At 56.5% G+C, this 13,724-nt stretch overlaps 1 protein-coding gene across 1 annotated transcript; it reads left to right on the top strand.

The window, feature by feature from the left end:
• The first annotated feature begins 68 nt into the window (after positions 1-68).
• LOC146337366 (uncharacterized) lies at positions 69-10,167 on the top strand. Its single transcript, XM_084816390.1, is given in 11 exon segments — positions 69-146; positions 603-990; positions 2,515-2,627; positions 2,918-3,148; positions 6,790-7,144; positions 7,352-7,474; positions 7,623-7,742; positions 8,067-8,281; positions 8,284-9,268; positions 9,452-9,652; positions 9,907-10,167. Coding segments are annotated over 11 exon segments (2,982 nt in total). The 3' UTR covers positions 10,080-10,167.
• The last annotated feature ends 3,557 nt before the right edge of the window (positions 10,168-13,724 follow it).

Here is a 13,724-nt window from a genome sequence, read left to right as displayed (position 1 = left end):
AGAGGCTATAGTCTCTGAAACATCAGCACGCTATTGAAGTGTGCTTTGCCAAGCAGACAGGAGGAAAAATGGGGAATCTCCCAGAGAGCAACCGCTGCCGAGTGTCAGCTCAGAGAAATGATACACCACCAACACCGCTCACAGAGGTAGGCAGTGCTGCATCAGGCTCCAATCTACAATGGCAGGGGGGAAAGGTGCGCGCGCAACTGCCTCTCCGAAGGCAGCCTGCCAGCCAGCGCAGGCTCAGGATTGGGGAGGTTCAATGGAGGTGATGCAATTGTGGTCTGGCATCCTGCTCTGCATCAAACTCCCCGGCACTGTTCCAGGGGAAAAGAGTGGAGCTCCGTCAGCTTGAGAACAGAGGCCCTTTGCAGGGCCTGGCCCTCGTTTGGTGGGCTTGACCTCTGCAGGAGGGGAAGAGCCACTGAAAGGGGCTATGTGGGCCACAGTGAGAGTTACAAGCTGAAACCTCCAAAGAGCTACATGTTGCCTGTTCCTGCATTAAACACTGGTGAGCAGCAGAGCAGGAGCATAGATGGACAGCCCCCCTCCCCGGTCACAAGCCGGAGTGCCCCTGCCCTGGCTGCGACCGCGCTTCGTAGCACTGCTCCAGGGCTCCCCAAAGCAAGAACCAAGGCCCCTGCTGCTGGGTGCTGCCCGTCTTCCTGTCCCGGAAGCGCCTCTCACAGTGCAGCTTCTTTCCTGGTGCTCAGCTGCCCTACCTGGGGGCACAAGGGAAGCCCTGGCGAGGCGGGGAGCCCAGAAGCCTCTCCAAGATGCCCCTCTTCTGCGCTGCTAGCGACCGCAGCCTGCCACGATTCGCCCTGCGTTTGTTCCAGGAACTCCGACTTCCGGTGTGGCTGAAGGGTGAGATGCTTGTGCCAGTGCCTGGGGCTCGCTGTCTGAGGGTGGGGCTGCTTTTCCTGCCTTTGCTGCCGGCACCCTTCTGCGGCATGCTCAGGGCTGCTTGGGACCAGGGACACGGCCTAGGTGTCTTGCGCTCATTCCTTTTTCTCCATATTTTTCAGTCATCGGTTTTCCCAATTAGTTGCAATAATAGATGATTGGGGGAAGAAATCTGGTGCACGCAGCTGTTCTCGCATATATAACAGTGCCTGTCTGAGCTTTCACCTTTGCCCTTCAGGGCAGTAGCTTTACAATGGGGGCGGGCAACTTCAGGGCAGGGTCGGGGGGCCGCTTTTGAGGCCCCCACCACGGGCTGCACACCTGCTGCTGCCTCACCAAAAATGGACACATTTAGCTAGTTCCCAAGCTAAATGTATCTGTTTTAGCAGTTAGCTGCCAAAATGTGGTGGCAAAACTGGGGGTTTTTTTGGCCACTACTGCAAATTCTGGCAGTGCAGTATAATCAAACGGTTGCGTGATTCGGAAGCTTCTTCCCAGAATTCCTTGCAGGCTAGCTGGAGTGCTGCAATGATTCCTTGACTTGAGAACTTTTAAGTTGGGATAGGCAACAGCCCTAACTGGGAGAGAGGACTCAATAAAAAACAGGATATAGATGCATTACTAAAAATACAGTATGAATGCTCAGTTGCACCTCCACATTGGTCGTATCAGCTGAGCATATCTTGAAACTGGTGAAGCAGCAGGGGACAACCCACCTGGTTCCTGCCTCTGATTCTGCTGTGATGGTGGTGGTGGCAGGAAGGGTTACAGGGTGGCCAAACCCCTCCAAAGTTGCCTACCCCTATGGGAAAGGAGAACCTACAATCTACCACAGTGCAATCCTAGGCCTGTCTACTCAGAAGTTCCATTGAGTTCAATAGGGCTTCTTCCCAGGTAAATGAGCATAGGGTTACAGCCGTAACCACCTTATTAAGCTCTCAGCAGAAAGTTAATTTACTAAGCTCTTCAGATAATTTAACAAATAAGTTTGCCAAAGTGAAAGCAAAGAATGAGCCATTGAGGTATGATGCCTTTTTTGTTTATTTGAGCCCACTTTGGGTAGAAAGAGTTTTTCTTTTCATTTGTACATACTTGACAGTAAATGAGTTATACGGGGGGGGGGGGGGGCAGGAGAAGAGAAAGCTAAATCAGCGTGTGTTCCATTTGACTATAATCCAGGAACAGAGAATGGGCTGAATCCAAGATCTGCCCTCCATTGACGGAAGGGCTCCGCGGAAGGTACCTCTTCCCAATTGTCAGAGATCCCCCCTCCTCCACAGCTTGCCCCACTCCAGAGCCGCCGCCCTCCCCCCCCCCCCCCCCGTGTAGCATTTTCAGGGGGCTGGAGCCAGTGATGCAGGGAGGAGATTCTGCTTCTGCCAGCCCGGTTGCACGTCCCTAAATCTGGATCCAACCATATTTTGCTAATTGGGGGGGCGGGGAGTCATTTGCTATCCAAGTTTCACATTTGCTCTTGCCTCGTACATGTCCACAGTGGCCAGAAGTTCAGAGGCCACCAGAGGGAGAGGAAACAGCAGTCAGGCTCCCCCATCATGCCTGGATACGGCACCAGCTGAAAGCGCCCCCTGCACCCACTCCTCCTGCCAGCTGCCATTGCTGAGGCCCCCGGTGGCAGCCCCTCTGGGACGCCCAGGTCCATCTCCGTGAGGGCTGAATTACTGCCTGCCACGCCAATGCGAAGGGCTTTGGAGGACACACAGGTAGGCCAGTCAAGCCATACCTGAAAGCAAGTGCTGTTCACATTCCAAAACCTTTCCAGCATTAGAGCCGTGCCCAGGCAGCCCTGCTGCTCGTGGAAGGGCCTGCTGGGTGGGGTGGCTTTGTGGCCCCCTCTCACCAATGCGGTGCCAGGAATGGGGGCGGCGGGGGCACCTTATCAAGTGCAGAGCCCAAAAGTCTCCGGTGGCCGGACAGAGCCCCCCTGCTGCCTACTTGGGAAAGCGAGAGCACCCTGGGGGTCCCTCTGGCTTCCCTGGGACCCTCAACACAGCCTCTAGCAAGGCTGCCTGCCCATCTGGACACTGATGGCCCCTTCCACAAAAGGTCGTGGGCCTGCCACACCCAGCCCGCTAGCCAGCCCAGCCAGCCCTGGGAACTCTTCCCTCGTCTGCCTTTGCCTGCTGAGGGCTTGCCCTGTACGGATCCTGCCCAGGTGGCCCTAAGGGCCAGAGCTGGCACCCAGAATCACCTGCACCTTGTGGCCAGAGACCTCTGTTCTCCTGTGAGGCCCACCAAGGCAGGACCTCGGCCACGTGCTTCACGGCCACCTGCTCTGATCCCTAAGCCTACTAAGTGCCAGGCATTTGGTCCTAATACACGAGCAGGGAGGGGCTGCAGCAGCCCTTCAGGATGCCTGAGGTTGCACAGGGGTCCCAAGTGGACCCCAACGAGGAGGAGCTTGGCAGGAACTTAGTTTGAGGGCCCTGCAAGAGCCTTGTGGGCAGGTGCAGTTGGAGAGGCGGGTGCGCCCCCCCCATGTCACCTGCTCTTGGGGGATGGGAGAATGGGCTCCCCTAGACTAGCTGGAACACTGCCTTGTTGTGGTGAAGGGGCTTGCGTAACTCGGTGAAGCCATACGCTATGCCGTGCAGGGCCATCCAAGACAGACAGCTCATGGCCGAGAGTTCTGACAAAATGGGGTCCACTGGAGAAGGAAATGGCAACCCACTCCGGTATTCCTGCCAAAAAAACCCCATGGAACCTATCACAAGGCTAAAAGAAAAGAAAGTCCAATGCTGTAAAGAACAATATTGTTTAGGAACCTGGAATGTAAGATCAATGAATCAAGGTAAGCTGGAGGTGGTCAAACATGAGATGGCAAGATTGAACATCGACATCTTGGGAATCAGCGAACTAAAATGGACAAGCATGGGCGAATTTAATTCAGGTGACCATCATATCTACTACTGTGGGCAAGAATTAGAAGAAATGGAGTAGTACTCATAGTCAACAAAAGGGTGGGAAAAGCAGTACTGGGGTACAATCTCAAAAACGATAGAATGATCTCAGTACGACTCCAAGGCAAACCATTCAACATCACAGTAATTCAAGTCCATGCCCCAACCACTGAGGCTGAAGAAGCTGAGGTTGATCGGTTCTATGAAGACCTACAACACCTTCAAGAACTAACACCAAAAAGAGATGTCCTCTTCATCATAGGGAAGAACGTAGGGAAAACCACGAAACCATTGAGGTATGACCTAAATCATATCCCTTATGAATATACAGTGGAGGTGAGGAATAGATTTCAGGGATTAGACCTGATAGAGCACCTGAGGAACTATGGACGGAGGTCTGTAACATTGTTCAGGAGGCAGCAACTCAATCCATCCCAAAGAAAAAGAAATGCAAGAAAGCAAAGTGGCTGTCTGATGAGGCTTTAAAAGTAGCTGAGGAAAGAGGGGAAGTGAAAAGCAAGGGAGAAAGGGAAAGATATATCCAACTGAATGCAGAGTTCCAGAGAATAGCAAGGAGAGACAAGAAGGCCTTCTTAAATGAACAATGCAAAGAAATCGAGGAAAACAACAGAATGGGAAAGACTAGAGATCTTTTCAAGAAAATCGGAGATCTCAAGGGAACGTTTTGTGCAAAGACGGGCATGATAAAGGACAAAGGAGGCAGGGACCTTACAGAAGCAGATGAGATTAAGAAGAGGTGGCAAGAATACACAGAAGAACTAGACAGGAAAGATCTTAATGTCCCTGAGAGCCATGATAGTGTGGTCACTGAACTTGAGCTGGACATCCTCAAGAGTGAAGTCAAGTGGGCCTTAGGAAGCATTACTAACAACAAAGCTAGTGGAGATGACAGTATTCCAGCTGAGCTATTTAAAATCCTAAAAGATGATGCTGTTAAAGTGCTGCACTCAATATGCCAACAAATTTGGAACACACAACAGTGGCCACAAGTCTGGAAAAGGTCAGTTTACATTCCAATTCCAAAGAAGGGCAACGCCAAAGAGTGTTCAAACTACTGTACAATTGCGCTCATTTCACATGCCAGCAAGGTGATGCTCAAAATCCTACAAGCTAGGCTTCAGCAGTATGTGAACCGAGAACTACCGGAAGTACAAGCTGGGTTCCGAAGAGGCAGAGGAACTAGAGATCAAATTGCCAACATTCGCTGGATCATGGAGAAAGCAAGAAAATTCCAGAGAAACGTCTATTTCTGCTTCATTGACTACACTAAAGCCTTTGATTGTGTGGATCACAACAAACTCTAGCAAATTCGTAAAGAGATGGGAGTACCAGACCACTTTACCTGTCTCCCGAGAAACCTGTACGAGGGTCAAGAAGCAACAGTAAGAACCGGACATGGAACAACCGATTGGTTCAAAATTGGGAAAGGAGTACGACAAGGCTGCATATTGTCGCCCTGCTTATTTAACTTATATGCAGAGTACATCATGAGAAACGCCGGGTTGGATGAATCACAGGTCGGAATTAAGATTGCCGGGAGAATTATCAACAACCTCAGCTACCCAGACGATACCACCCGAATGGCAGAAAGCGAAGAGGATCTCAAGAGCCTCTTATTGAGGGTGAAAGTGGAGAGTGCAAAAGCTGGTTTGAAACTCATTAAAAAAACGAAGATCATGGCATCTGGCCCCATCACTTCCTGGCATATAGAAGGGGAAGAAATGGAAGCAGTGACAGATTTTATTTTCTTGGGCTCCACGATCACCACAGACGGTGGTGACTGTAGCCACGAAATTAAAAGACGCTGGCTCCTTGGGAGGAAAGCTATGGCCAACCTAGACAGCATAGTAAGAAGCAGAGACATCACCTTGCCGACAAAGGTCCATGTAATCAAAGCTATGGTTTTCCCAGTAGTAACATATGGCTGTGAGAGCTGGAGTATAAGGAAGGCTGAGCGCCGAAGAATTGATGCTTTTGAACTGTGGCGCTGGAGAAGACTCTTACGAGTCCCCTGGACTGCAAGGAGGTAAAATCAGTCCATCCTAAAGGAAATCAACCCTGACTGCTCATTGGAAGGGCAGATCCTGAAGCTGAAGCTCAAATATTTTGGCCACCTAATGCGAAGAGAAAAGTCCCTGGAAAAGACCCTGGTGCTGGGAAAGATTGAAGGCACAAGGAAAAGGGGACGGCAGAGGATGAGATGGCTAGATAGCATCACTGATGCAATGAATATGGACTTAAGCACACTCTGGGAGAGAGCAGAGGACAGAAAGGCCTGGCGTGCGATGGTCCATGGGGTCACGAAGAGTCAGACACGACTGAACGACAACAACAAAGACTAGCTCTGCTTGCAGACCAGGGCTGATCATTGGGGGCTGTTCTGCCTTGCCTCTGACTCCAGCTTTAGGGGTCATGGGAGAGACGAGGAAAACCTCTTCCTCCGCCCAGTATCTCACTGGTGAAACTTGCTCCTGAGGATTCACTATGCCGCCCCCCCCCCGCCTTCTTCTCCAATTGTGAAGGGGCGGGGGAGGTACAGCCTGAAGTGACATTCTGGGTATGTATTTTGGTTGCAAGAGTCTGTACCCCTTTATGCTCCCTGAGCGCAGAGGCCACTTACTAAGCTCTGCCCCTTGCTTTGAGATCAGAAGTCTTGTAGGGCTTAGAAGGCGCGGCTGGAAAGCTCCGGCAACAACATGCTTAGGCCAATACCTTGAGCGAATGGTGAACTTTGTTAAGGGAGCAAGAACACTGGCCCAGAATTAGTTTGGAGACATTGGTAATATGTGCTGAAACCAGCTGCAGCCCGATGCACACTCGCACAGGGGCGGAGGCACGCTTGGGGGCCAGCTCGAGTCCCACGGCGGGCGCAGGGTGGGCGTCACGTACTCGCCACACCGAGGCGGTAACTGCGCTGGCAGCTGCTCAGTAGTTTCCCCATGAGCCCCTTGCTGCCGCTGCTGCCACCCCTGCCCTGGATGTGCCATGTAGGGGCACGCAGGCCCAAGCGGGCCTGGCGCTCAGCCCCCAGCCAAGCCCTCCAACTTCCCCAGTACGGCCGACCCGCCCCGAGCTGCAGTGTCGCAGGACATGGAGGGAGGGGAAGAGCCAGGGGCGGGGCTGGGCTGCCACAGCCCCCGGCGGAGCCAGGGACCAGCAGGCCAAGAGCTGCCTCCAGCCAGGGCAGGGGGTCCAATTCCAGCTGCCACACACCACGATCCAGGTGTCTCTGGACCGGCAGGAGGAGCAGCCATTCTACTGGCGCCTGGAGCGCTGGTTGGATGCAGCAAAACGGCCACTTTGAGGACCTCTTTGCTGCCGACAGCTGGGAGGGCCTCCTAGGCGGGTCCTGGGGCATGTGGCAAAGGGGGCTCTGGCCCACCTTGCTGCCAGGTCTGCTCAGAAGCTCCAGGCAAGATGGTGCCCCCCCTTGCTGGCAGCATCTTCCTGGCATGAGGACCTGCTGCGCAGCTCTGAGCCCCTTTAGTTCTGCTGCCGCCTATTAGGTAGCTTCTCCAGGCAAGCTGCCATCCCTGGCTTGCAAGCCCACTTTACGAACCCACCGCCAGACAAGAACAGCCCCATGGACTGGTTGCTGAACTTCCCGGCTCTGGTCTACGACTGCCTAGGTGGGCGTGGGGGCAGGGGTGGGCGCCCCACTTCCTCTCGCTTGGAACAGTGAAGGGGTTTTGCTGGCTTCTGGAAAACCACCTGTTCTGCGCAAGTGCCTTGCCCCTGGGACTCCAATCCCCGGTCAGCTCCCATGTTCTCTCCCAGGCACCAGCAGCCACCCTCTGAACTGGAAGCTTTGTCTTTGCCTTGGCAAGCCAGGGCAGTGGCTGGTTGCCCTGACCCCACTGGGCACCAGAGAAGAACACAAATTGGATTGCTGCCTGCGTAAAGCCAGGATCCCCAGAGCATAAATTGTGTACACTGTGGTGAAGCAAGGGCTGGGGAAGGCACTCTGGGGAAACGAGAGCGGCTGCACAGGAAAATCAAACTACAAATGTTAGCTACTGGCTGGAATGGGGGACTAAAAATGGTGCGCGGGGGCAGTCAGGCAGGACTCGCAGGACCGGTGAGCTGGGCCAGATTCCTGGGACATGGGTGTTCCGACATCGCAGCATCCATGGGACATTTCAGGGCCTCACAGGCTGGGAACTGGACCAGGCTCCCTCCACCTGACAAGGGCAGGCTGTGCCCTCCACACGAGGCCTCACTGACGCAACCCTTCTCGCCCTCCAGAGGACAAGGGCCTGAGGAAGTGGCTGGTGAGAGGTGGCCAAGGCAAGTGCAGCAGGCCACAGCCAGGCCAGGAGGTGACTGTGAAGCTGCTGGGAGCCTTGGAGGACCAGAGCCTGGTGGGGAAGGACCTGAAGCGCACCTTTGTCCTCGGCCAGGGCAGAGCCATCCAGGTCAGGAGAGGGAGAGCTGTAGCATGGCTGGCCCCTCTGGTTCCTGGGAGGCTAAGATGGCCAAGGGCCTTTTCTGCACAGCTGAGGCACCTGCACACCCTTGCCCCCTGCCCTTGCCGAGGATTCTAGAGCCAGGGAAGGTGCCTTCAGGGCGGCCACATGGGCAGTCCTTTCTGAACCTCACAGGCTCCCCTTTCGCCTTGTTTCACTGCAGTGTTGGAGGCATGCAGTTCTCCAAGCAATGTGGGACAGAAAGGGCCGGGGCCTCCACGGTTGGTGCTGTGGCACCCTCCGCCTCACGCTTCCTGGCCACAGCGGCTTCTGCTTCTGGCCTGCACTCCATCTCAGAAGCCAGTTCAGAGACTGTGGCCCCCTGTGGGGTCTGCCTGGCTTTTCCTACGAAGCCCACCTCTTTTTGCGACGTGCTGTGCCCAGTGTGGCTGCAGGCTGAGGGGGACACTTGGGACAGGCCCCCTCCCATTTCTCTTCCTAGGCCTTGGAGCTCTGTCCACACAGTTGGGAGAAGTGGCCCTTTTCCTCACTCATCCTGCATAAGCCTACAGCCACTCAGGCAGGTGGGGCTAGCCAAGTCCTGCTTCAGACAGGGGCCCGTGGGGACAGAGGGCCAAATCTGCATCGACACTTTGCTTTATCATCTGGGGCACATGCACCTTCCCGCACGCCTCTCCTCCCTGCTTGCCAGCCAGCCTGACATCCCAGAGGTGGCCAAGTTGCTATATGAGGTGACCCTACTGCAGGTGCGGGACAGTCCCGACCTGGTGCTCCTGCCAACCACGGAGTGCCTCAGCGTGGGCAACCAGGAATGGGAGCGGGGCAGCTTCCACTTGGAGTGGGAGCAGCACCAGCGGGCCCACATTCCTGCCAGCATGCCCTGGGCGTGCTGGTCCTGCCCAGGACAGGTGAGGCATTCCAGCCCGTGGGGGCGGGAAGCCAGAGCCCAGAAGCGAGGGTGCAGAGCTGTCCTAGCCGCCAGCCACGGGGGCTCTCGTTGGGCGAGTCCAGGGATTAGCTGGAGCTGAGTCTGGCCAAGGAAAGCTGCTGGGGAGGGAGTGAGCCTGCCTGGAAAGAGGGCATCCCCCCAGCCTGGGCGCAGGCACTCTGGGCGACGGGTGTGGGCTGAGCCCTGCCCTGAAATCAGGTTCTGGGGCTCTGGCTGCACATGCGCTTGAGGGGTCCGCATGGCCTTTTCTTCAGACTGCTGGAGCCCGGGAGAAGAGGAGCAGGAGCTACGTGAGCTCCAGGTCAAATGTCTCAATAACTGTGCAGCTGCCCAGCTGAAGACGAGGCTGCTGGATGAGGCCCTGGTGTCCTGCAATGCGGCGATGTGACTGGACCCAGACGTCAAGGCCCTTTACAGGAAAGGCAAGGTGTGTCAGCTGACAAGGGGCATCAGGCTGAGGACAGGAGGGCTGGACAGCCCACGGAGCTGAGATTTGGGGTGGGGGTCGTCCTCCACAATAGCGACCAGATGCCGACCCTCATTTGAGTAGGAAAGAAATGGCGATCACACGGGGCGGAGGGACGAGGGGCCCAGGTGGCCAAAGCAGCAAGAAAGCAGGGGACAGCTGCAGAGAGCAGGAGGGGAAGGGGAGGCCAGCCCACCCCGCTGAGCCACCGCTCTGTAGCCTCTCCCTCTGCCACTCGGCTGTTGTCAGAGTGGGGAGAGGACCAGGCCGCCACGGCCACTCCAAGGAGAGCCCTTCATTTGGAACCAGCCACAAAGGTGAGGTGGCAGAGCACAGCGAGACCCAGGCCTAGGCCCAGGATCATGAGAAGACCTGAACAGGCTGCGGGATAGGCCCTTCTTTGCGGTTCCATCGTCCCCTCCCTGCTTCCCCACCCGTCCTGTGACTGGCATCGCCCACTTTGCTCAGGGAGTGCCACAATGCCATCACGGTCACAGGGCGGTGGAATGGTGCTTGGGGGAGAGGGGCACCGCCCATCTCAGCACATGCTCACCTGTTGCTCCCCAGAAGGACTAAGAAGTCCTTGACTGCCTCCTGGCCACCCATGCTGAGCTCCCCAAGCTGCAAGACAGCAGGGAGGGCAGCTGGAATGCCCCAGCCCAGGAGGGAGCCTCCAGGAAGATGCTACAAAGCCACCGCTGCTCCCAGGTTCGCCATCAGGGCCCAGGCAAAGCACAAGCACGGTTCCTGTGGCACAGCCGGCCTCCCTCGTGCGGATCACCTCCTGTCTCTTCGTCCTGCCCCCGCTGTGCAGAGTTCAGTCCCCAGGCCTGTTCCAAAGGCAGCATGTCCCTGGGACAGCCTTCTACATGGGCCAGAGGACAGGCCATGCTGGGGCACTTACTTAATTTCTCCCCTCCCCCTTTTTTGGCAGACAGATGTTCCCACCCCACAGCCAAGCTGAGTGGCACAAGCCCTGAGGTGGCCTCCACCCTAATAGGTCAAGGAGATTGTGGGGCCTCTGTGTGGAGACTGGAATGTAGCTACGGAAGTCAAAGGGCTGATCAGCTCCAAATCCAACCCACCAGCAGCTGCTGCCTAGATTGTGCTCTCTGGGGTAGTGCAGGGTTCTGAATTTCAGCCCTTCAACTGAGCAATAAGGATGAAGTGTCTGAAGAACAAATGAAGGCAGTCTGTTCACAGGAGCTGGAAAATCCTTTCCAACTGAAGTTTGTTTTGACTTTGCTCCATAGCCAGCCTGCTGATTGCTGATGGACGGACACTTTCCTTGGCCTAGCTGAAGCTCTGTGCTGGATTCACGCCCCTGCAGTCTGCATTGGCCCTGCTGGAGTCGCTTCACTTCGCTGCCCAGAGGCTGGCCTGTTCTTGCCACTTGGCCCAGAGGCTGAATGTGGAGCATCCGGGGCATCTGCGGAGGGCCCTCCTTGCAGGAACGGGGGCAGGGGCTGCTGCAGCGACACACGCTCCTGGCGGTGAATCCTTCTGGACTCCGGGGGCACATTTATCCAGGTAAATGTTTGTCCAGCGCTTCAGAAATAACCGAACCCCACTGGTTGAGGGATTGCTGTTTGGGGGCATTCCCCCTACTTGAAGCGCAGCTCTGGGCGGAGGAGAAGAGGCTCCAGCATGGGCCAAGCCCTTTCTCAATCAGCGCTTTGCCCTTTGGGCAACGGGACCAAGGGCGAACCACATGTCTAGCCATTACGGGGTGATTCTAGGGCCCGGGCCGGTGCGCCAGGCCTTGCCGGCAGGGGCCAAGATCGGCGGGTTTGCGGAGCGGCTGCCCTGCTGCCCGTTCTTCTCCTGTGGGTGTTTCTGGATCAAAAGACCCGGCTCGCTGCTGACGGCGTCGGCCACGGCCCTGCACGCGAGCGCCGGCCCGCCGGCCACCACCCCTGCGCCGGGGAGCCTCGCCTTCCGAGCCACGGCTGGGCGGCGAGGCCCCTGCTCTCCCAAGCGGGCTGCGGGGGAGGCGAGCGGCGGAGGGCCCCTCGCCCTTTGCGGCGCTTGGAGGAGGCGCTCCGCTCGCGAGCAGCAGGGCCCCCTCGGCTGGGGGCCAGTGAGGCTGCCAGCGACTGACTGCCGCGGGAGGCACGCCGGATGCCCTGGGCCGACTCCCGGGGCCGGAGGGGGCCGCCCGCCCGGGGCAAGTGCGCCCCAGGAGCACGCGATGCTGGAGGCGGCGCGGCCTGCGGGCGGGCCCAGACCCTCGCGCCCGCCGACAGCCGCCTGGGCACAGGCGCCGCCGCCCCCCGCGCCGCGCCGCGCCAGGCTGCCCCGGAGCGCGCCCCGCCCTCCCTCCCTGAGCGGCCCGTCGAGGGCGGTGCCGCCTCCGGGCCGCGGGCTCGGGCGGGGCGGCCCCGCAGGCCGGGGGCGGAGCCAGGAGGGCCGCGACGGCAGCCGTGACGCGTGAGCGAGACCCCCTCCCCCGCCGCCGGGTGACCTGCTCCGCTGCCCCCTTGCTCGGCAGGCGGCAACCAGCGTGAACTGGCGCGCGGCAAGAACGTGAAGAAGCAGACGGGCACGGGCAAGCGGCGCGACGACGGGCTGTCCGCGGCCGCCCGCAAGCAGCGGTGAGGCCTGGCCGGAGGCGCCCCCCGGCCTGCCCGCCGCCCTCCGCCAGGCCTACAGAAACCACAAGCCTACAGAAATGTAGTTCTAGGATTGAGGGAAGATCCCAAACCCCTTAACCCCACCTTTTCCCAAGTTGAAACCAGTTTCATCATTCAGCAGGTAGCAGTGAAATTCCTCTTTCCCTGTGTCATACCTCCAATGCATGGAGGGTGCAGCCCTTCAAGTACATTCAAGTACTGTGGCCACACACGTTGTTGGATCATGACCCACAGGTTGAGAGGCTGCAGGAAGGTTTTTTTATGGATGTTCTCATTGTTATCGATGAAGAGGGGAGTCCAGTCTACACCAGTGAACGTGAACATGGCACCATGGGGCCGGGGCAGTTAGTCCAAGTTAATTAGTACAGAATCCCACCTTCAGTCCCACCTCTTCCCTGCTGGCTGTGTGGACACCTGCATTTTGTTGCAGTATGTTTCCTCAACATCACCCTGACACCTTGGCTCAATCATTCTGACAGCAGCTGCACAGAAAGCTGCCTGGCCGTGGGTACTTGCTGGAGGATTGCGCTCATGCTTCCTCCGTGGCTTGCATTAAAGGGAGTTGCTCCCAAGTGAGACGTGAACGCCTGCTGGATTGCCATGCTGCCATCACGCCAGCAAACCCAGGAGGGCACCTTTAAATTGGCCGGGATTGGCAGGAAATAGGGTCCAACCTTCCCCTTCATGGATCACTGCCTTGTGGCGAAGGGGCTTGCATAACTCAGTGAAGCCATACGCTATGCCGTGCAGGGCCACCCAAGACGGACAGGTCATGGTGGAGAGTTCTGACAAAAGGGGGTTCGCTGGAGAAGGAAATGGCAACCCACTCCAGTATTCCTGCCAAGAAAACCCCATGGAACCTATCACAAGACTAAAAGATATGACGCCAGAAGATGAGCCCCTCAGGTCAGAAGGTGACCAATGGGAATTTCCAAGTAGCGCCAGAAAGAGTGAAGCGGCTGGGCCAAAGCCGAAAGGACACTCAGCTGTGGATGTGTCTGGTGGTGAAAAGAAAGTCCGATGCTGTAAAGAACAATATTGTTTAGGAACCTGGAATGTCAGATCAATGAATCAAGGTAAGCTGGAGGTGGTCAAACATGAGATGGCAAGATTGAACATCGACATCTTGGGAATCAGCGAACTAAAATGGACAAGCATGGGCAAATTTAATTCAGGTGACCATTATATCTACTGCTGTGGGCAAGAATCCCTTAGAAGAAATGGAGTAGCACTCATAGTCAACAAAAGGGTGGGAAAAGCAGTACTGGGGTACAATCTCAAAAACGATAGAATGATCTCAGTACGAATACAAGGCAAACCATTCAACATCACAGTAATTCAAGTCTATGCCCCAACCACTGAAGCTGAAGAAGCTGAGGTTGATCAGTTTTATGAAGACCTACA

This window comes from Heloderma suspectum, chromosome 11, assembly GCF_057233095.1.
Source record: "Heloderma suspectum isolate Gila_16-S chromosome 11, 16-S_ref, whole genome shotgun sequence".
Classification (NCBI taxonomy): Eukaryota; Metazoa; Chordata; class Lepidosauria; order Squamata; family Helodermatidae; genus Heloderma; species Heloderma suspectum.
The sequence above is the reverse complement of the archived record's forward strand: the minus strand, read 5'-3'. Positions and strand labels throughout refer to the sequence as shown.